This window comes from Trachypithecus francoisi, unplaced genomic scaffold (assembly GCF_009764315.1).
Source record: "Trachypithecus francoisi isolate TF-2019V2 unplaced genomic scaffold, Tfra_2.0 Lachesis_group17, whole genome shotgun sequence".
Taxonomy (NCBI): Eukaryota; Metazoa; Chordata; class Mammalia; order Primates; family Cercopithecidae; genus Trachypithecus; species Trachypithecus francoisi.
The window spans coordinates 1,092,375-1,112,801 of NW_022681462.1; the positions used below are offsets into that span (position 1 = coordinate 1,092,375).

The following is a 20,427-nucleotide window of genomic DNA, read 5'->3' on the forward strand; positions in this document are numbered from 1 at the left end:
GATCCCGGGAAGAGGCCCTAAAACTACCTGGCTCTGCTGTCTGAACTCAGCCTCCCCCTCACCCATGGTGTTCCTAGGGCAAGGTGAAGATGAGCCTGGAGATTCTGTCCGAGAAGGAAGCCTTAATCAAGCCAGCCGGGCGAGGCCAGTCAGAACCCAACCAGTACCCTACACTTCATCCTCCCCTGTAAGGGTCCTTGGGGCAAAAGCACCAGATCCGTCTTGCTCCTCCGTGTGTGTGGGGTGGTGACCAGTGGGCCTACCGTGGAGAGGTGGTATTACCTCCCACCCCCCAGCTCTGTGCTCAATCAGCAAAGAACAGACTTGGGGTGAGAGTTGGGGTAAGCAGAAGTTGGTTTTTTGTTTTTGTTTGAGATAATTGTTTCACTCTGTCACCCAGGCTGGAGTGAGGTGGCACAATCTCTGCTCACTGCAATCTCTGCCTCCCGGGTTCAAGCGATTCTCCTGCCTCAGCCTCCCGAGTAGCTGGGATTACAGGGGCCCGCCACCATGCCCAGCTAATTTTTGTATTTTTAGTAGACAGGGTTTCACCATGTTAGCCAGGCTGGTCTCGAACTCCTGACCTCAGGTGATCCACTCACCTCGGCCTCCCAAAGTGCTGGGATTACAGGCGTGAGCCACTGCGCCTGGCCCAGAAATTGCTTTTTTAAAAAAGAAAGCTCTTTGCATCGATTGCTTGACCTGAAGGTTCTCTCTGCCATTCTCTGCCATTTCCCTGGCTCCTGGACAGACGCCCCCACACCTCTTTCATGTGGTTGCGGTCACCAGTTCAACACTTCTGCTCTGTTTTCTGGAAACGCTATCGCTTCAAACTCATAGCCTTTGTGGTCATATCAATTATAGCACTTATGCTGTTCAACTTTATCTATTCAGCTCCGGTGAGTGGCAGCCCTGCAGGCAAGGACAGAGGTGGTCTCGGGATGACTGGGGAGAGCGTCTTCAGCTCACCACCCCAGGCTAACTGTTGTCTGTTCTCTCTAGCACTATTTGGCCATGAGCTGGATCAAACCTCAACTTCAGCTGTATCCTCCCATTAAAATATTCAATATCATCACTTCACTAAACACCAGCAACGCCAGCTCTTCCATCCTTCCCACCCAGGATCCAAACCTAAAGCCTACAATAGACCATGAGCGGAAACTCCACCCAGGACCTACCAATCACCTGAGTAACATTTTTCCAGAACTTCCAGCCCCAGAAGACTAATGAGCCCACGCCGTCTGGCTTTCCTCCTCTACCAACAGCCCTCCCCTCGGGCCGCCTGCCAGTTCTCTGTTTCTGTCTTCTAGGATAGATGCAAGGTGCTAGGGGTATTCTAGCTATTGTGTTCAGAAATCACTTCCAACAAGAAGAGCAGAGCTGTAATTTTCCACTGAAATAAACAAGTTCTGTACCAGAGAGCCATCTTGTAATTTGGGGGTGCTGAAGACAACATGAAAGGCTGAAAATGCCAGCCCTTCAGACAAGACTCACGGGGATAGGGAGTGATGTCATCTTCGTGTCCCACCCCTAGTCCACAGGGTCTCTCATACTAAGAGGCTCTTATTATGGAGGGAAATCAGAGCCTCTTAGTATGGAGGGAAAGGGTGATTGGGAGAGGTGGCCCTTATGGGTAAGCAGCAAGCCGAGGCACCGGCTCTCACCCACAGCATGTACAGAACAGCCCTGCCACGGACCAGGCATCTCCCTCCTCTAGCACACAGCTAGGATGACACTGCCCAGGACAACATTCCGCCCATTCATGATGGGAAACATTTCTTTCTAGAACAAAAAGCAAGAGCCAAAGCAGGACATCCTATGCCAGGTCAGGTGGTTTTCTTGCACCATACATTTCTCTAAAGGACCCCAAGGCAGGTGGGGACTGCATTTCATGTCTTCCCTGACCTCTTTAAAAAGCCTCAAGGTATCATGAGCTGGAATCATACAAACCCCACAGGTTCCATCTTTCTCACTCCACCCCTCCCCTCTGATGAGACCCCTTCCACCTGCACTGCTGCCTTGGCCGTATCAAGAGCCTACCTAGGTCCTCCCATGGGTCCATACAATCTCCCCTTCAACTCAAAAATGACAAAACCACCATTTCCTTTTGCAGTTCTCCCTGTTCCAAGGCCAAGCTCCAGGTCACAGTTTGTCCTCTGGCACCCTGGAGCCATTCTACTATTGTGGAGGGGAGGTGGCAGGAGGAGGCCTCGTCTCTGCCTCACCTGAATCCCACCTGCAGGAAAGCCCTACAGCCTGTGCTGTTTAACTAAGTGCATGGGAAGGAAAGAGCCTGAAGAGACAGAGACCTATGCCTAGCCAAAGTGACCCCCTTTCCTTCTGAGCTGAGCTGAGGGCTTTTCCAATCCAGGAGAAGGCAAAACAATGGTTGATGGCCTTGAAGCTCAGAAAAAAGGCCCGCTCAGAATAAAGACCTGAACTTTCCCCAGACCCACTCCTAGAAGAAAGAACACAGTCCGAAGCTCATGTTTGGTTCCATCGGCGATTTTAAGAATTTCACTGAGGCTACAGAGGTTCATAGGAGGACTCAGAGTTCCAGGCCCTCCAAGGAGACTCTGGCCTGTAACTGATTTAATCCCAGGGCAGTAAGGTGAGCAGCATGTGACCCCTTGTCAGATAAGGCAGTGGAGTAAGGGCTGACACACAGAGGACAACACTCAGGCTGTGCTGCTCAGTGACAATGAACTCTTCCAGGCACAGATGATGAGGGTCTGTTGCTCTCAGACTTGGAACATGAGAACAGCAAGTGTTTCTTGTCCATTAAGAAAAAAAAAAGCCAAATTTCTTCTCTGGGCAGTATCCAAGCCCAAGATATAAGAAGAAAAGCTTCCTTACACTTTCAACACTCAAAGTGGGATTCCAAAAATCGTAACTACAAAACATGCAGCTAAGCAGGCTCTAGCAAGTCCAGAAATATCTCCACATGGTCAGACCCCATGACAAATATTGCTTTTGGTATCAAACCTGGAGTTGGTCAGTTTCACAGTTAATCCACGGCATCTATGATGTCTTCCAGGCTTCTCTGGATTTTCACACCAACTTTTAGCCAAACTTGACTGAGGGCCCGAAGAGACTTGACTGGGAAGTCCATAGACCCAGGGCCCATGCTAGAGAACAGGAGCTGGAACAGTGATCCAAAGCAGAACGCCCTCTCCCTAGGGCCGCCTAATGAAGGCCAGTGAAACGCAGGTGTGTTCTGCGGCCCCCGGCCCCAACAGAGAGGCATCCAAATGCCTTTCGCAGCTCAGGTCACACAGAGACAGGACAATGAATGGAGTGAAAGGAAGGTGAGGCAGGGAAGAAGTTTCCATCCTGGTTTCCAAAGAAAGCTCCTCAGGTAGGCAGAGGTTGGGTAAAATGCAAAACCCAATGAATGGATGGTCAGAAAGTATGTGGTGTTACCAGTTTTTAACTCTTTGTGGATTCAAAAATGAAGTAGAAGGGCCCTCTGAGTCACATCACAAGGCAGCCTGGGCTACGAAATTCCGTTCTGTGATTTTGGCATCACAACCGCATACGTTGTCCTCAGGCCTCTGCTCCCACGTGGAAGGACTGCAGGGAAAGGCACATCACAGCAGCACTGCCTGGGGTGGGCGCCTCCCAGACCAGAGTTACATGTACCCATGCACAACCATGGGAATGCGGGGTCCCTGCATTCAAAACTCCAGTGACAGAATCTAGTCCCGAACCAGCTGCCAGAGACGAGAACACCCTCCAGGCTGCATGCTCAGGCCAGTGTCTGCTCCCTCCATACCTCACGGGTGACAGTCACAGAAGTGGTGGCAGCAGAGGGCTCAGTAGAAGCGCTTTCGGCTCTGTTCCTGCCATTTGTTGTAGAGTATGATACCAATGACTATGGCAAACACCGAAAACACCAGGGAGAAAAAGACGATGAGGAAGAGGGCCAGGCCACTCAGGGGCGGCAGTGGAGCTGTCACTAAGGAAGCAAGAGAGAAGCAAGTCAGAACACAGGGCGCCTACCCAGTAGGGAAGGGTCAAACTGCAGGCTGTCCGGCCCCCAGTTTCTGGCATCTGTTTCTGGGAAGCCCGAGCTTAGACCCCCTTTCCAGCTGAGAAACAAAGCGGCCCTCCAGCTGCTCATCTGTAAGCTGAAGGGGAAAGGCAGATGCAAGTGCTCCTACCCTTCAGAGGAAGAACACAGAGCAGAGACCGCCCTGTGAGCTACGGGTGCAAGTCCCCTCTGAAGCCGTGCAGCACTGCAAGCTCCTCCCCAGCTATGGGACCGTTTCCTGGGCCCTGTGCTCACTCTCAGGCAGCTTCATGTTGTCCACGGAGGGCAGGAACACATCTCGATGGAGCTTTTCCTCTTCTGGGGTTCTCTCCACCGTCAGCTCAAACAACTTCAGGGAAATGACATCATGATTATCTGAAGAAAAATAGAAGAAGGATGACTTGAGCCACTTGAAAAAGAGGTATGTTTCTTGAAGTCAGTATCTTAGTTCAAGCCTCTGATCCACAGCTAACCAGCAGTGACCTTGAAAAAATAATTGAAACCTCTCCATTTTGCAACTAAAAATAAGGATGGGGAACAAGGCATATTTTATATTCTTCTGTATTTAAGTTCTTAATCAACAAGCATGCATTACCTGTATAGAAGATCCCTGACTTAAAATGGTTCGACTTACAATTTGCCGACTTTATGATGGTGTGAAAGGAATATGCGCTCCGCAGAAACCACACTTCAAATTTTGAGTTTTGATCTTTTCCCAGGCTAGCGATGTGTAGTACGACACTCTGTACTGAGGCTGGGCAGCAGCAGTGAGCTGTAGCGCCCAGTGAGCCACACAATCACAAGGGTAAACAACCGACGCTACGTCGTGTACCGTATTCCATACGTTACATCAGACATTCAACACTTTGTTACAAAATAGGCTTTGTAACAGAGGATTTTGTTTAGAGGATTTTGCCCAACTGTAGGCTAATGTAAATGTTCTAAGCACATTTAAGGTAGACTAGGCTAAGCTATGATGTGCAGTAGGGTAGGTATATTGAATGCATTTTCAACTTACAATATCTACAACCTACAATGGGTTTATTGGGACATACACCATTGTACATCAAGAAGCATGTGTATAGGCCAGGTGCGGTGGCTCAAGCCTGTAATCCCAGCACTTTGGGAGGCCGAGACAGGCGGATCACGAGGTCAGGAGATCGAGACCATCCTGGCTAACCCGGTGAAACCCCGTCTCTACTAAAAAATACAAAAAACTTAGCCGGGCGAGGTGGCGGGCGCCTGTAGTCCCAGCTACTTGGGAGGCTGAGGCAGGAGAATGGTGTAAACCCGGGAGGCGGAGCTTGCAGTGAGCCGAGATCGCGCCACTGCACTCCAGCCTGGGCAACAGAGCAAGACTCCGTCTCAAAAAAAAAAAGAAGCATGTGTATAATTGAAACATTTAGAGATAAAACAAGAATTAAATCCCATATGTTAAACCTTCCAGTACAGTAAGAAGAGACACAGTAGGACTGCAGCTTCCCTGCTGGTGAAGAGCACACACACATGCATACACACGTACCACAAGAAAGGGTCTCATGGCAGCTGTTTAATGGGCCACGGGCAGGGCACAGCTATGGGCATGGGATACACTGCCTTTCTGGATGATGCCTGTTTCTCTGTGGCTTCTTGTAACTATGACTCTTAACTTCCCCAATAATTACCAGAGAGAAGATGAAGCAATTAGGGACTAGATTTCTCTCTTTAAAGTATCATTATAAACTCCTACATTTAACCATATCTGATGTGTTGCAATGCACTAAAGTTAAGACTCTTACTGATGCTCAACTCACCTGTCTTTGTCCAGTAGGAGCCTATTGGCTCCTGAGTCTCTTTACATAAACCCAGAAGTTGGCCGGGCGCGGTGGCTCAAGCCTGTAATCCCAGCACTTTGGGAGGCCGAGACGGGCGGATCACGAGGTCAGGAGATTGAGACCATCCTGGCTAACACGGTGAAACCCCGTCTCTACTAAAAAATACAAAAAACTAGCCGGGCGAGGTGGCGGGCGCCTGTAGTCCCAGCTACTCAGGAGGCTGAGGCGGGAGAATGGCGAGAACCCGGGAGGCGGAGCTTGCAGTGAGCTGAGATCCGGCCACTGCACTCCAGCCTGGGCAACAGAGCAAGACTCCGTCTCAAAAAAAAAAAAAAAAAAAAAAAAAAAAAAAAAACCAGAAGTTTTTTTTTTTTTTTTCTCAATACTTTCTTTTTTTTTTTTAATTTATTTTTTATCATACTTTAAGTTTTAGGGTACATGTGCACAACGTGCAGGTTTGTTATATATGTATACATGTGCCATGTTGGTGTGCTGTACCCATTAACTCATCATTTACATTAGGTATGTCTCCTAATGCTCTCCCTCCCTGCTCCCCCCACCCCACGACAGGCCCTGGTGTGTGATGTTCCCCTTCCTGCGTAAACCCAGAAGTTTTTTTTATAACTTCCTTGCTTTTCTAGGAAGTTCCAACTTACAGATTTCCTACCTCGAACCTTGCATCAGCCATTTCTCAAGGAAGCTGCAGTGCCTTTTAGTGGGAATTGGTATTTAGAGACCACAAATCTGAGTGCTAGGGTGCTCATTGCTACTAGGTTGGTTATTGACTGGGGCCTGGACTTCTGGGCATTTACGTTATTAGGAGAGCATCCACAGCTGCTTGGACTGCTAGAATCTTTTTTTTTTTTTTTTTTTTTTTTTTTTTTTTTTTTTTTTGAGACGGAGTCTTGCTCTGTCACCCAAGCTGGAGTGCACTGGCCAGATCTCAGCTCACTGCAAGCTCCGCCTCCCGGGTTCACGCCATTCTCCTGCCTCAGCCTCCTGAGTAGCTGGGACTACAGGCGCCCGCCACCTCGCCCGGCTAGTTTTTTTTTTGTATTTTTTAGTAGAGACGGGGTTTCACCGTGTTAGCCAGGATGGTCTCGATCTCCTGACCTTGTGATCCGCCCGCCTCGGCCTCCCAAAGTGCTGGGATTACAGGCTTGAGCCACCGCGCCCAGCCTGGACTGCTAGAATCTTTAGCAGATTCCTAGGAGGTGAAAAACTGGATTCATCTTCATTGGAAAAATGTTAACTGTCAGAGTTTAAACTGTCTCAGTTTAAACCACGGGACAGGATAAAAGGCCAAGGCAATGCTCCTCACGCAATGCAGGGCATTAAAGCCTGGAACAGCAGGGAAACATCCTAACTTTCCCAGCAGTTTTCAACAACCCACTACACAACAAGTGAGAGGATGGCAACAAGAAAGACCTCAAAGGAAAGAAACAGCTTGCATTTAGGGATACTCTATGGGCAGAGAACACTGACTTACTAACTTAGGTACTCTCACTAAAGACCTAGGGCAAAAAACTTAGAATAGACAAAAAGTTATTCTCTCCTGCCATTTCTGACAGTTGGAGACTTTCCATTAAAAAAGTACTTCAGGAGGTTAACCCAGAAACCTGTAAGCTCAAAGGAAAATGCGTAGTCATATAATGAGATTATATAGCAAAGATCTCCAGCCTGTGCCTCCTGTCCCCCTGCCGAGGCTGGATTCTTCCCACAGGTCTGACCTGCTCAGTGCTTAGAACCTAACTGCCAAACGAATCTCCCTACATGACAGAAGGCAGATCAGTGGTTGCCTGGAATCCGAGACAGGGGGCGTACTGCAAAGGGGGATAGATAATAAGGCTTTTGGTAGATGATGAAAACATTCATATCTTATTTGTAATGGTGACTACATAGGTGTAAATATTTGTCAAAACTCTTCAAACTGTATTTTTCTGTTGTATGGAAAGCACACCTCAATAAAGTTGATTTTAAAAAAAAAATCAGATGCCAGAGTTTGAAAGACCAGCAGATTGCATTTTAAAAATCCAGATTTCCAGGCTGGACTCGGTGGCTCATGCCTGTAATCCTAGCACTTTCAGAAGCCAAGGCGGGCAAATCACGAGGTCAAGATGGAGACCATCCTGGCCAACATGGTGAAACCCCGTTTCTACTAAAAATACAAACATTAGCTGGGTGTGGTAGTGTGCGCCTGTAGTCCCAGCTACTTGGGAGGCTGAGGCAGGAGAATCACTTGAATCCAGAAGGTGGAGGTTGCAGTGGGCCAAGATGGCAGCACTACACCCTAGCCTGGTGACAGAGCGAGACTTCGTATTAAAACAAAAAAAAATAACGCCTGGCGCAGTGGCTCAAGCCTGTAATCCCAGCACTTTGGGAGGCCGAGACGGGTGGATCACAAGGTCAGGAGATCAAGACCATCCTGGCTAACACGGTGAAACCCCGTCTCTACTAAAAAATACAAAAAAACTAGCCAGGCGTGGTGGCGGGCGCCTGTAGTCCCAGCTACTCGGGAGGCTGAGGCAGGAGAATGGCGTAAACCCGGGAGGCGGAGCTTGCAGTGAGCTGAGATCCGGCCACTGCACTCCAGCCTGGGCGACAAAGAGAGACTCCATCTCAAAAAAAAAAAAAATCCAGATTTCCAGCTTCTCTTGAAAAACTGGAAGATTTGGCTTCACTGAGCTGACACTTCCTTTTAGCTACAATGGCTGGAGCTCACTAGTTGTCGGCTGTTTCAGATAGGTATCTGCCTTTCCATTTTGCCAGAAGAAACTTCTATTCCAAACTAGCTTTATCCAGAACAAATTATATTAATCAAAAGAAACAGAAGTTCAGTTCCTTTTCTCTTCCCAAAAGATGTTATGACTGGGGCTAAAGCAAAGAGAGTAAGTGTATAAACGAGAAGCTAAGAATCAGGCATAAGCAGAAAAAGAAACAAACGGAGACGGAAAAGTAAAAGAACCAGGTGCTGTTAATGTCACGTAAGTCAAGAAGGCAAGAGTTTCAGAGTAACGGGTGAAATGAGCTGAGGAGGACAAAGGGTGAGAATGAGAAGAGAGCACTGAATATGGCAAGGAAACAGAATGACCTTTCATGAGAATGGTGTTAGTGTAATCGCAAGGTAGAGCACAGGTCTGAGTCAGCATGTTAAGCAGGTAGACAGCTAGGAAACAAAAGCATCTGTACACAAACACATTCAAAAGTCTCAGCAAAAGGAGAGTCTGGGGTCAGAAGAGGGACGGCAGAGTCAAGGAAAAGCTTTGTTAAGGAAGGGGAACAGGGAACATGAGTGGGTGGAAGGAGAGGAGCCTAACAGCAGAAATTAGAAAGCAAGGAACTCACGAGACAGGCTAGAAGAGCCAGCTTAATGAAGGGACAAACAGTGCTTTCTATTAGCACCAACCATCTTCTAGTGACCACCGTACTAGGAAAGCCTGGCCTGGGTGTTTTAAGGAATGTGGATATAAGAATGCAGAAAGAGAAGCAGTGTTGAGGCATCTCCTTCCACAGCACTGCTCCTCTGGCTCTCCCCTGGGAAAGGCCTCAACAAGGCGTGGGTATTGAGAAGAGGCCTCAGTCAGGGCAAACCAAGAGTGCGTGTGGCAGTACCTGAGAGATCCCCAGTGATGGAGGAGGTGCCGAAGTAGTAACCACGGGGCAGGCGGACTCCGGGGACTTCAATGCAGTCCCTCCACTCATGCTTGCCATCAATATCCATCATTATCTTGAATAAAAGGAGAGAGAAATCAGGGTCAGGCCATGGAAGCAAGAGCGACACAGCCCATACCACCATCCGATCCAGGACAAGGACTCACCGTCAAATGCCTCTTGACGTAGCGAATCACCAGGAAGGTGTCGTAATGAAGATTGCGGACAATGGCTGTGCAGCCTCCCAGCTCTGTAGGCCGCCCATCCCGCTCGTGATCATACCTGAGGGAGCCGTTGTTCACCATGGCTGAGATGTAGGGGAATACCCGCTGGGAAGCAGAGGGGGTAAGCAGATGCTAAGGAAGAGCACGTAGGAACACCTGCACAAACAGCAACACGAATTCTGCACACACAAGTTGAGCCCTTTACAGCAGAACAGGCAGCCACTCAACCTCATTGTCGGCAGCCCCTGAGCCCACATTCAGATGGTCTCTCAAGGGAAACAGCCCAGGAAGCGACTACACTTGGTTGTTGTCTTCAGTAATTCTCTTGGCTCCTGAACTGGGGTGGGCCTGAAATGGACCCCCTAAAACGCTGGAGTCTGACTTGAATGTCCCAAGGTCACCATTTGGCACTTATGTGCTGTCTAATACTAGGGGTTTCCTTTTCATGTATATGTACCTATCTCCCCAACTGCCACATAAGATTCTTGAAGAAAAAAATTCATTCATCACACGCCTTCATATGTCTAAACTTCAGCCCCATCTCCTCCCAACCACGGTTCTGCACACAGCGGGTATTCTGAAAATACCTGTTTGAGCAGGGGAATCTTTCCATTCAGGATAGCTCTTTTCAATTCTAAAATTCTACAAGCATATGAGGCTAAATGGATTCGAGCTCAGAAAGAACATGGAACGGGGTTGCTGGATGGGCTCAGCCAGCCACAATGACTGTCCTTAGTCAAAAGACTTTCCAGCCCACTCAAGCCTCCTCCACACATCACTTCTCCCAATAATAATAAGAGGGCAAGGTTCTCCCTTAACGGGGAGAAAACTGCAAATTTCCCCATAAACCACTCATTTTCCTATCTATTTCACAGGCCCTCTCTCCCCAATAGAGTTGTAGGAGCAATTCTTCCTTAGAAATGGCAAACTAATTGTTCCAGAACAAGCCCAATGCCAAGGCAGTGCAGACAGGCAGGGTGGTGAGGTGGTGAGGGGTAGCATGAGGCATGCCACTCCTTTGGTGAGTACTTGTCCCTTTGTCCCACATGGTCAACATGCAAGGTGGAGATGCAGTGAGACCAGAGACCAGGGACTCCCGGGACAACCACATGGACTTGAAACAGCAACACATGTTGGATGGACACATGGGAATGAGGGATGCTCACGAGGAAGCAAGAACTGAGTACCTGGACTCCTGGAGAATATCGCCTCTTCTGGGCCTGAGAGGGTCCAGCAGGTCATGATAGAAACAAGAGAGGGCACAGAAGACAGGAGACCAAGTCAGAAAGACACAGCCACAGAAGAGCTCTGACCCAGCTGTGATGGATGAACAAACCAACTGAAATCCCCAAACAGAATCTGAGGGTCCCTGAAGGGCATCCGTGAAGTATCTGTGCCCTCAAGATGACAGGCAAAACCATATGCACAGGCGCCTGTACATTTTTCTGAGCAGAGGGTTTGTTACTATATCAGATTCTCAAAGGGGTCCCCTAGGAAGACCGCTCTAGCCCATAGAGGGTCCTGACGCTTTTGGAAGGCACTTTATAAAACACATAGCAGTACACTGTCCAGGCACGCCCCACTTACGTCTCTGGGAGTCAGTCTCAAGTTTGTCTGTACCCAGCCTACTGTATTTCTATAGCAAGGGGAAAGAAGAGACAAACAGGGCTAAATTCTTCCAAATTCGAGACATCCTTTACTATCCAGGATCTCAGGAAACAGCTCCTGCCCAGAAGACCAAAATCCTGCCACTTGAGAGGCTATGAAACTCACCCTTATCCAAAGGGATCATTTGCCCTCTAACTGAGCCCTATGGGTCATATTCCCAAATAACTGTTCTCATTCTAAACTACAACACATCGGCAGGGAAGAAGCTCCATGGCGGCGCTGCAGAATGAGATTTAGAAAATCATGGGGTGTGAGGGTATTAAACTCTGCTCCAGGAAACAGCCGCAGTTCTAAGCCATTAGCAACAAGAGGCACCTATACAAGCTCAGCTCAGCTCTGCCCTGTGGGACAGGTAGGCGAGGGTACAGACCTCAAACCCTTCACTCCTTTAATACAGTGAACACCTACTACAAGCCAGGTACTGTTCCAGATGCTGAGGGTCCAAAGAGAAACAAGACAGACAGGAATGGAATTAAGATCAGAGTGGAAGAGACAAACAAACAAGCAAATAAAATGATTTCAGATAGTGATAAATGCTACGAGGAAAATAAAATAGGTAATACAAGGGACCGGCGAGGGAACCTCTCCCCAAGGAGGCAATATCTGAGCTGAGACTCAAGTAATTAGAGGGAGTCCACCAGAAATCTGAGGGCACAACAAGCATGAGGGCGGCACATTCAAGGAACTGGAAAGAGATGAGTCAGAATCACAGCTTGTGAGGCGAGGCAGCACCCACGGCCCTGCACTCCATGGGCCACGGCCAGGACTCCAAGGCTGCGGCGCAGCTCCTCTGCTGTCCTCCTCTTACGCCACTGGCAGAATTCATACAGGACACAGAAAGGCATGACATCAATCAGTGGATGATTAAACTGGCATAAAGTTACTCTTCAACAACTACCATTTAGGACAAGGAAATGATGAACACATTATCAAGCAGTTTACAGCAACTGGCATCTCGGAGAATGCTCATAATTTCAGTGACAAGGAAAAGGGATTAAAAATGCTCTGTGGGGCCGGGCGCGGTGGCTCAAGCCTGTAATCCCAGCACTTTGGGAGGCCGAGACGGGCGGATCACGAGGTCAGGAGATCGAGACCATCCTGGCTACCACAGTGAAACCCCGTCTCTACTAAAAAAAAAAATACAAAAACTAGCCGGGCGAGATGGCGGGCGCCTGTAGTCCCAGCTACTCAGGAGGCTGAGGCAGGAGAATGGCGTAAACCCGGGAGGCGGAGCTTGCAGTGAGCTGAGATCCGGCCACTGCACTCCAGTCCGGGCGACAGAGCGAGACTCCGCCTCAAAAAAAAAAAAAAAAAAAAAAAATGCCCTGTGGAGCTCTGATGAGCCCAAGGCTTGCTTTACTCAGCACCTCCAGTAACCCTGATTAGAAGTTTAAGTTGCAACTTTAAAGAGATAGCAGCCTCCTATGTTAGCTTGATTAGAAAATAAACAAATAATAAAAAGACAGCAATCGTTAGCCTAAGGGTGCCTTACTCTTCCCAAGGCTGGTGTGGACCCAGTTCCAGGTAACAGCCAGAGGCATGCTGGGCCTTGGGATCACCTGAAGGAGCTTGTTAACTGGACATATACGTGGGTCCCTCAGTCAAACTGTCTCATTCAGTAGGGCTAGAGTGGGGTGCAAGATTGTTTTTTTTTGTTGTTGCTGTTTGTTTTTTTGAGATGGTGTCTCGCTGTCACCCAGGCTGGAGTGCAGTGGTGCGATCTCGGCTCACTGCAACCTCCACCTCCTCGGTTCAAGCGATTCTCCTGCCTCAGCCTCCCAAGTAACTGGGATTACAGGCACCCGCCACCATGCCCAGCTAATTTTTGTATTTTTAGTAGAGACAGGGTTTCACCGTGTTGCTCAGGCTGCTCTAGAACTCCTGATCTTGTGATCCACCCACCTCGGCCTCCCAAAGTGCTGGGATTACAGGCATGAGCCACTGCACCCAGCCAGGATTAAGTATTTTTTTTTTTTTTTGAGACGGAGTTTTGCTCTGTGGCCCAGGCTGGAGTGCAGTGGCCGGATCTCTGCTCACTGCAAGCTCCACCTCCCGGGTTTACGCCATTCTCCTGCCTCAGCCTCCCCAGTAGCTGGGACTACAGGCGCCCGCCACCTCGCCCGCCTAGTTTTTTTTTGTATTTTTTAGTAGAGACAGGGTTTCACCGCATTAGCCAGGATGGTCTCGATCTCCTGACCTCGTGATCCGCCCGTCTCGGCCTCCCAAAGTGCTGGGATTACACGCTTGAGCCACCGAGCCCGGCCCAGGACTAAGTATTTTTAAGAAGCACCACAGAAGGCTGTGATGTGCAACCACATTGAAGAAATGCTGCACCAGATAGGGAGCTCCACAGCTTTGCAACTAGAGAGAATCTGTCTGCTTCGGCAACATACGAGTTGGCCTTCAACTTTGAACCTCACATTAGTGTAAGTCACTAAACGCCATCTTATTTTCTACTCCTAGTCAAGAGTTCTTGGAAGCATTTCTTGGATAACCACTAATTTCACACAGGAGCAATTTTGTTTTCCCCTAGAAAGTAGTCTGTAAGTTAGAACCAAAGATTGAAGAATCACACTGGTTCAGGCAAGGTGGCAGTTTTATTCCTAATTTAAGAGTCACCAGAAAGGAGAAACTCTCACCTGTCTTATCATCCAAAGGATTGTTGTTTAAAGGGTGGAGAAATGTTTTCAACTTTTTGTACGATAAGACTACTTTTTAAAAAGTGTTTTTTGAAGACCTCTACAGGATAACTGTATCTTCAGCATATTTTGATGGAAAAGACACCCATTAGCTTGTGGATTTATGGATGCTAGGCTAAAATTCCAAATGGCCTCTGTAATTAGGGAGACCTGAGTTCTAACTGCAGTTATGTCACTCATAGCTGTGTAACCTTGGGTGGATTACATCACCTCTTCGAGATTCTATTCCCTCACTGTAAACAGAACAATACAAAGCTCACAGGGCTCATTATGAAGATGAAATGAGATATGCAAAGCATTTAGTACAATGTCTGGCATTCAAGGGGGAGTCAATAAACATTCAATCAGTGACTAGTGCATTTCTGGATACAAATATCATTCACAGGCACTCATATACACATAAACACAAAGCCAAGCAAACATCTTTTAAAGCATGAATTCCCAGACCACTGGCTGTCATTAACCATTAATACTTCCAAAAATATTTTGGAGAATATTAGATTTGGTTTCTTTTTATTGCCTACTAAAACTATTAAAATACAATAATGACAGAACAATCATCTATAATAAACATCATTTTACAAAAGGACATTTTAACACCAAAAGATGAGACAGAACCATGTAATTTCATAATGAAACAACGGAATACATTTAGCACTTAAGAAAAAAGAACTTCACTATTATGATTCTTGCCCCAGTGAGAACTGTCACCAAACAACAGGAGCTCACACACCGGCTCTTTCAGAGCAGTGTTTTCCATCTCAAACCACACCATCGTCTAGTAAGCGGACCATTTGCTTTCTGGAACCCAGACGTGAAGAAAAGGGGAGGAGGGCAGAGGAAGAGAGAACAGAACTAAGATGTTTGCAAAATGTCCCTTAGGAGTCCACTGAATGGTGTGAATAATAGCTAGCGTTTACTGAGCACTTTGTCTGTGCCAGGTACTGAACGCAGTAATGAGCACTTTTGCATTTAATTCTCACAATCCTATGAGGTCGTATCAGTACTCCTCATTTCACAGGTACAAAAACTTGTCCAGGATAACACAGGCATTAAGAAGTGAAATCAGGATTTGAAACCAAGTATTCCGGCTCCAGAGCCCTGACTCAATCACTGGGATACACTGCTTTCAGTATCTCTCCACATGGAAAAATGTTTCATCTGTACTCTTTTTTTAAAATCAGGTCTAAACAGTGTGTGCTCTGAAGCACAAAGAGAACACAGAGACTAGTTCCCGATTAAAGGAGAGGAGAGATGGAGCAACTGAATGCAACACAGGATCTGGGACTTTCTTTCATTACAGAGGACATATCAGGACAATTGGTGAAATATGAATAAGGACTAAAGATCAGACAATGGTATTGTTACAAACGTTAACTTCCTGACTTTGACCACTGTGCTGTGGCTATACAAAATAACTTTTTTTTTTAAACACACACACACACACACACACACACACACACTCAAGTATTTAGGATTAAGGAGGCATCATGACAGCCATTTACTCTTAGTTCAGAAAAAAAGACACACAAGCACAAACACACACGCAAGACACATACACACACAAACACACACACAAAGAAAGAGTTAAAGAAAAGGATGGCCATTGTAGTGGCTCACACCTATAATACCAGCACTTTGGGAAATGAAGGCAGGAGGATTGCTTGACCCTAGGAGTTTGAGACCAACCTGGGCAACATGGCAAAACCCCATCTCTACAAAAAGATAGCTAGGCTTGGTGGCATGCACCTGTAGTCCCAGCTACTTGGGAGGCTGAGATGGGAGGCTCTATTGAGCCCGGGAGGTTGAGGCTACAGTGAGCTGTGATTGTGCCACTGCACTCCACGCTGGGTGACAGAACAAAACCCTCTCTTGAAAAAAAAAAAGCGCGGCCAGGTGCAGTAGCTCACACCTGTAATCCCAGCACTTTGGGAGACCGAGGCAGGCAGATCACCTGAGGTCGGCAGTTTGAGACCAGCGTGACCAACTTGGAGAAACCCCGTTTCTATTAAAAATACAAAATTAGCCAGGCGTGGTAGCATATGCCTGTAATCCCAGCTACTCGGGAGGCTGAGGCAGGAGAATTGCTTGCACCAGGGAGGCGGAGGCCACGGTGAGCCAAGATCGCGCCACGCTGCACACCAGACTGGGCAACAAGAGCAAAATTTTGTCTCAAAAAAAAAAAAAGACGAAGCAAATGTAGTAAAACATTAACATTTTCGGAAATCTGGGTGAAGAACAACATTCCAAAATTCTCTGCTGTATTTTTTTTTCCCCCAAAGGACCAACTTTTTTTTTTTGAGACGAAGTCTCACTCTTATCCTCCAGGATGGAGTACAATGGCGTGATCTCGGCTCAGTGCAACCTCCACCTCCTGGGTTCAAGCGATTCTCCTGCCTCAGTCTCCCGAGTAGCTGGGATTACAGGTGCCTGCCACCACGCCCCGCTAATTTTTGTATTTTTAGTAGAGACAGAGTTTCACCATGTTGGCCAGGCTGCTCTCGAACTCCTGACCTCAGGTGATCCACCCGCCTCAGCTTCCCAAAGTGCTGGGATTACAGGCGTGAGCCGCCGCGGCCAGCCTGTTGTATTCTTATAACTTAATCCTAAGTACAAAATTATTATCAAATAAAGATTAATCTGAATCTAGTATTTACCACCCAATTTTTGTTTTTCTCAATTTTTCTATATATCTGCAAATTTTAAAAAATTTAAAAAGGTTTTAAAAACAATATTTACAACATGATGCAATGTCTTTGTTCTTAAAGATGTTTGTACACTTTCGTTTTTTTCAGCATTTTCCAATTTTTCTGTAAAGTATATAAAAATAATTAACAAAACAAATGCCTTCTACTAGATGCTACTAGATGTGAAGCATCTCCCACCACACCTCCATTGCATCCTCCCTGGAACCACTAGCAGAACACACTATCAGTTCCACAGGTAGACCTGTCACTTTTTAGACTTTCAAAGCCGCATAAGCTGCTGGTCCTACAATAATCTTCATCTAGCCCTTCATGCAGAAATCCGGACAAAGAGGAGACAATACTCACCCTATTTAAAGTGAAAAGAAGATCAGTGAGATTCTTCGCACACTTCTAGGCAGCCTGAGAAGGCCCTTGCTCTGTAAGCCCCCAGACTCCCATAAAGCTATGCTAGGGACTCTGTCCCCAGGACTCACAGCTTCTCGATTGGACGACACAGAAAAGTGGCACTTCCAGGTCTGGAAACCTTCATATGACTGAATATCATCAAGCTCTCAAGAAACTCATGGAATGAGCTCAATCTCATTTATCTTAGCTGTCACCCTACTAGAGTAAACTCAAATCAAGTAATTTGAGGACTTCAATAAAGAGTACTCCAAAATCAGGAGACTCAATTTGAGGTGTGCCCCAAGCACTGACCTTTATAACCTACCCACCCAGATTACAATACCAAGTTTCAGAATACAGCCTATTATGTATGTTTTAATTTCACTGCTGACCATCATTCTGATAGTACGCCAATACTTCTCGTGGATGAGAAGAACCATCAATTCTATAGAACAGGGGATCTTCAGATCTCCTAAAATCATGTCAACTCCTCTGTGTACGTGCCTCTTTCTGTGGGTCCAACACTTTAATCAGAGTCTCGAAAGGGTCAAAGCACAAAGAAAAGTAAAGAACTAACCAAGGGATAAGCATCCTCTGGAGCACCAGCCCTTGCTTTCTTCCTCTCTCCCTCTTTCACTGTCTCAGAAGAGAAACATACGTAAAATTCTCTCTGCCAACAGTAAAGAGACCACTTTGGGATCAGTGTCTTCATCAACATAAAGACTTGAGGGGACCGAGTGTGGTGGCTCACGGCTGTAATCCTAGCACTTCGGGAGGCCAAGGCAGGAGGTCACTTGAGTCCAGGAGTTCGAGACCAGCCTCGACAACATAGCAAGACCCTGTCTTGGCTGGATGCGGTGGCTCATGCCTGTAATCCTAGCACTTTGGGAGGCTGAGGCGGGCGGATCACGAGGTCAGGAGATCGAGACCATCCTGGCTAACACAGTGAAACCACGTCTCGGCCGGGCGCGGTGGCTCAAGCCTGTAATCCCAGCACTTTGGGAGGCCGAGATGGGTGGATCACGAGGTCAGGAGATCGAGACCATCCTGGCTAACACGGTGAAACCCCGTCTCTACTAAAAAATACAAAAAACTAGCTGGGCGAGGTGGCGGGTGCCTGTAGTCCCAGCTACTCGGGAGGCTGAGGCAGGAGAATGGCATAAACCCGGGAGGCAGAGCTTGCAGTGAGCTGAGATCCGGCCACTGCACTCCAGCCTGGGCGACAGAGCGATACACCATCTCAAAAAAAAACAAAAATAATAAAACAATAATAAATAAATAGATAAATTTTTTTCTTTTTTTGAGACTGAGTCTCACTCCATCACCCATGCTGGAGTTCAGTGGCGTAATCTCGGCTCACTGCAACCTCCGCCTCCTGGGTTCAAATGATTCTCCTACCTCAGCCTCCCAAGTAGCTGGGATTACAGGCATGCGCCATCACGCCAGGCTAACTGTTGTATTCTTAGTCGAGACGGGGTTTCACTATGTTGGCCAGGCTGGTTTTGAACTCCTGACCTCAAGTGCTGGGGTTATAGGCAATGGCCACTGCACCTGGCCAAAACAGTAAAAATTAACCAGGCATGATGGCACACCTGTAGTCCCAGCTACTCAGGAGGCTGAAGCAGGAAGACAGCTTAAGCCCAGGAGTTCGAGGCTGCAGTGAGCTATCACTGTGCCACTGCACTCCATCCTGGGTGACAGAATGCAAGACTCTCTCTCAAAAGAAAAAAAAAAAAGACTTGAGGAAATGTTTTTTTAACTGGATGGCATGGTATTGTTAATTTTCTTCCAGTTCAAAGGAGGAAAAAACAATCATCACATCAAAAAAAAGTATGGGGAGTACCTCAAAGTTTGGGAAATACCTCAAAAACGACTGCCAAGCTGTTCTCCCCACTCTCTAGCTGTTCCTGCCTCCCCAGGGGCAAAGCCCAAACATCTCACAGAAAAGAGTGAAGGCCAAGACCACAATGGTTGCACTCTGCTCTCATTCATTACACTCTGATTTCAACAGAAACACACTGTAGCTCCAAGATTGCTACCGATTTCCCTCCAACTTCTCACCAACATCCAGGTGGGTTCCTGTGAGAAAGTGATGATCGTCAGCTGATGACTTGATAGTGCCAAGAAAAGATAATCAGGTTGTCTTTACCTTTTTTTTATTTTTTTATTTTTTGTAGACATGACTCGCTATGTTGCCTAGGCTGGTTTCAAATGCCTAGACTCAATCCTGCTTTGGCTTCCCAAAGTGCTGGGATTACAGGCATGAGCTACTGTGTCTGGCCACTGGTGATCTTTTAATCAACATTAAAAAATAACTACAATACAGCCAGGCGTGGTGGCTCATGCCTGTAATCCCAGTAATTTGGGAGGCTGAGGAGGGCAGATCACAAGGTCAGGAGTTCGAGACCAGCCTGGGCAACATGGTGACACTCCGTCTCTACTAAAAATACAAAAATTAGCCAGGCGTGGTGGCAGGCACCTGTAATCCCAGCTACTCGGGAGGCTGAGGCAGAAGAATCACTTGAACCTGGGAGATGGAGGTTGCAGCGAGTCAAGATCACGCCACTGCACTCCAGCCTGGGCGACAGGGTGAGACTCAGTCTCCAAAAAAATAAATAAATAAAATTAGTAACTACAACACTGAGATATAATTCACAGACCACACAATTCACTTAAAGTATATAATTCAATGGCGTTTAGTAAATTCAGAGTTAAGATTATGATTACCACAACCAATTTTAAAACACTTTCATCACCCAGAAAAAAAAATCCCATGCCCACTAGTAGTCACTCTCCTCATCTCCACCCCACATTACCCCAGCCCTAGACAACCACTAATCTACTTTCTGTCTCTACAGATTTGCCTATTCTTGACATTTCATATGCATGGGATCATACTATGTGTTGGTCTTTTGTGACCGGCTTCTTCCACTTAACATAATGTTTTCAAGGGTCATCCATGTTGGAGCACATATGGATAGTTAATTTCTTTCACTCTTTTTTTTTTTTTTTTTGAGATAGGGTCTTGCTCTGTCACCCAGGCTGGAGTAAAGTGGTGTGATCAAGGCTCATTGCAACCTTGAGGTCCTGGGCTCAGGTGACCCACTCACCTTGGTCTCCTAAAGTGCTAGAATTACAAATGTGAGCCACCGTGCCTGGCAATTACTCCTACTTTTTTTTTTCTTTTGAGACAGTCTTGCTCCATTGCCCAGACTACAGTGTACTGGCAATCATAGCTCACTACAG

At 47.1% G+C, this 20,427-nt stretch overlaps 2 protein-coding genes across 10 annotated transcripts in view; one reads left to right on the top strand and one right to left on the bottom strand.

Moving 5' to 3' along the window:
* The window catches only part of FER1L5 (fer-1 like family member 5), a 67,546-nt gene extending 66,132 nt beyond the window's left edge, over positions 1-1,414 (top strand). Inside the window, exons 51-53 of the mRNA XM_033238888.1 lie at positions 78-187; positions 752-899; positions 1,003-1,414. Coding sequence (XP_033094779.1) covers positions 78-187; positions 752-899; positions 1,003-1,227 — 483 coding nt within the window. The 3' untranslated portion in view covers positions 1,228-1,414. The remainder of the gene's footprint in view (positions 1-77; positions 188-751; positions 900-1,002) is intronic.
* A 1,075-nt stretch (positions 1,415-2,489) lies between these two features.
* Positions 2,490-20,427, bottom strand: part of LMAN2L (lectin, mannose binding 2 like) — a 36,068-nt gene continuing 18,130 nt past the window's right edge. For 5 of the 9 annotated variants that reach the window (XM_033238886.1, XM_033238883.1, XM_033238885.1 and 2 more), the window contains 4 exons: positions 9,666-9,827; positions 9,460-9,574; positions 4,289-4,408; positions 2,490-3,958 (listed from right to left, as the gene is read on the bottom strand). In XM_033238886.1, coding sequence (XP_033094777.1) covers positions 3,816-3,958; positions 4,289-4,408; positions 9,460-9,574; positions 9,666-9,827 — 540 coding nt within the window. In that variant the 3' untranslated portion in view covers positions 2,490-3,815. Of the gene's footprint in view, positions 3,959-4,288; positions 4,409-9,459; positions 9,575-9,665; positions 9,828-10,909; positions 10,943-20,427 lie in introns of all 9 variants that reach the window. The other 4 variants (XM_033238882.1, XM_033238878.1, XM_033238881.1 and 1 more) reach the window with 2 other exon arrangements.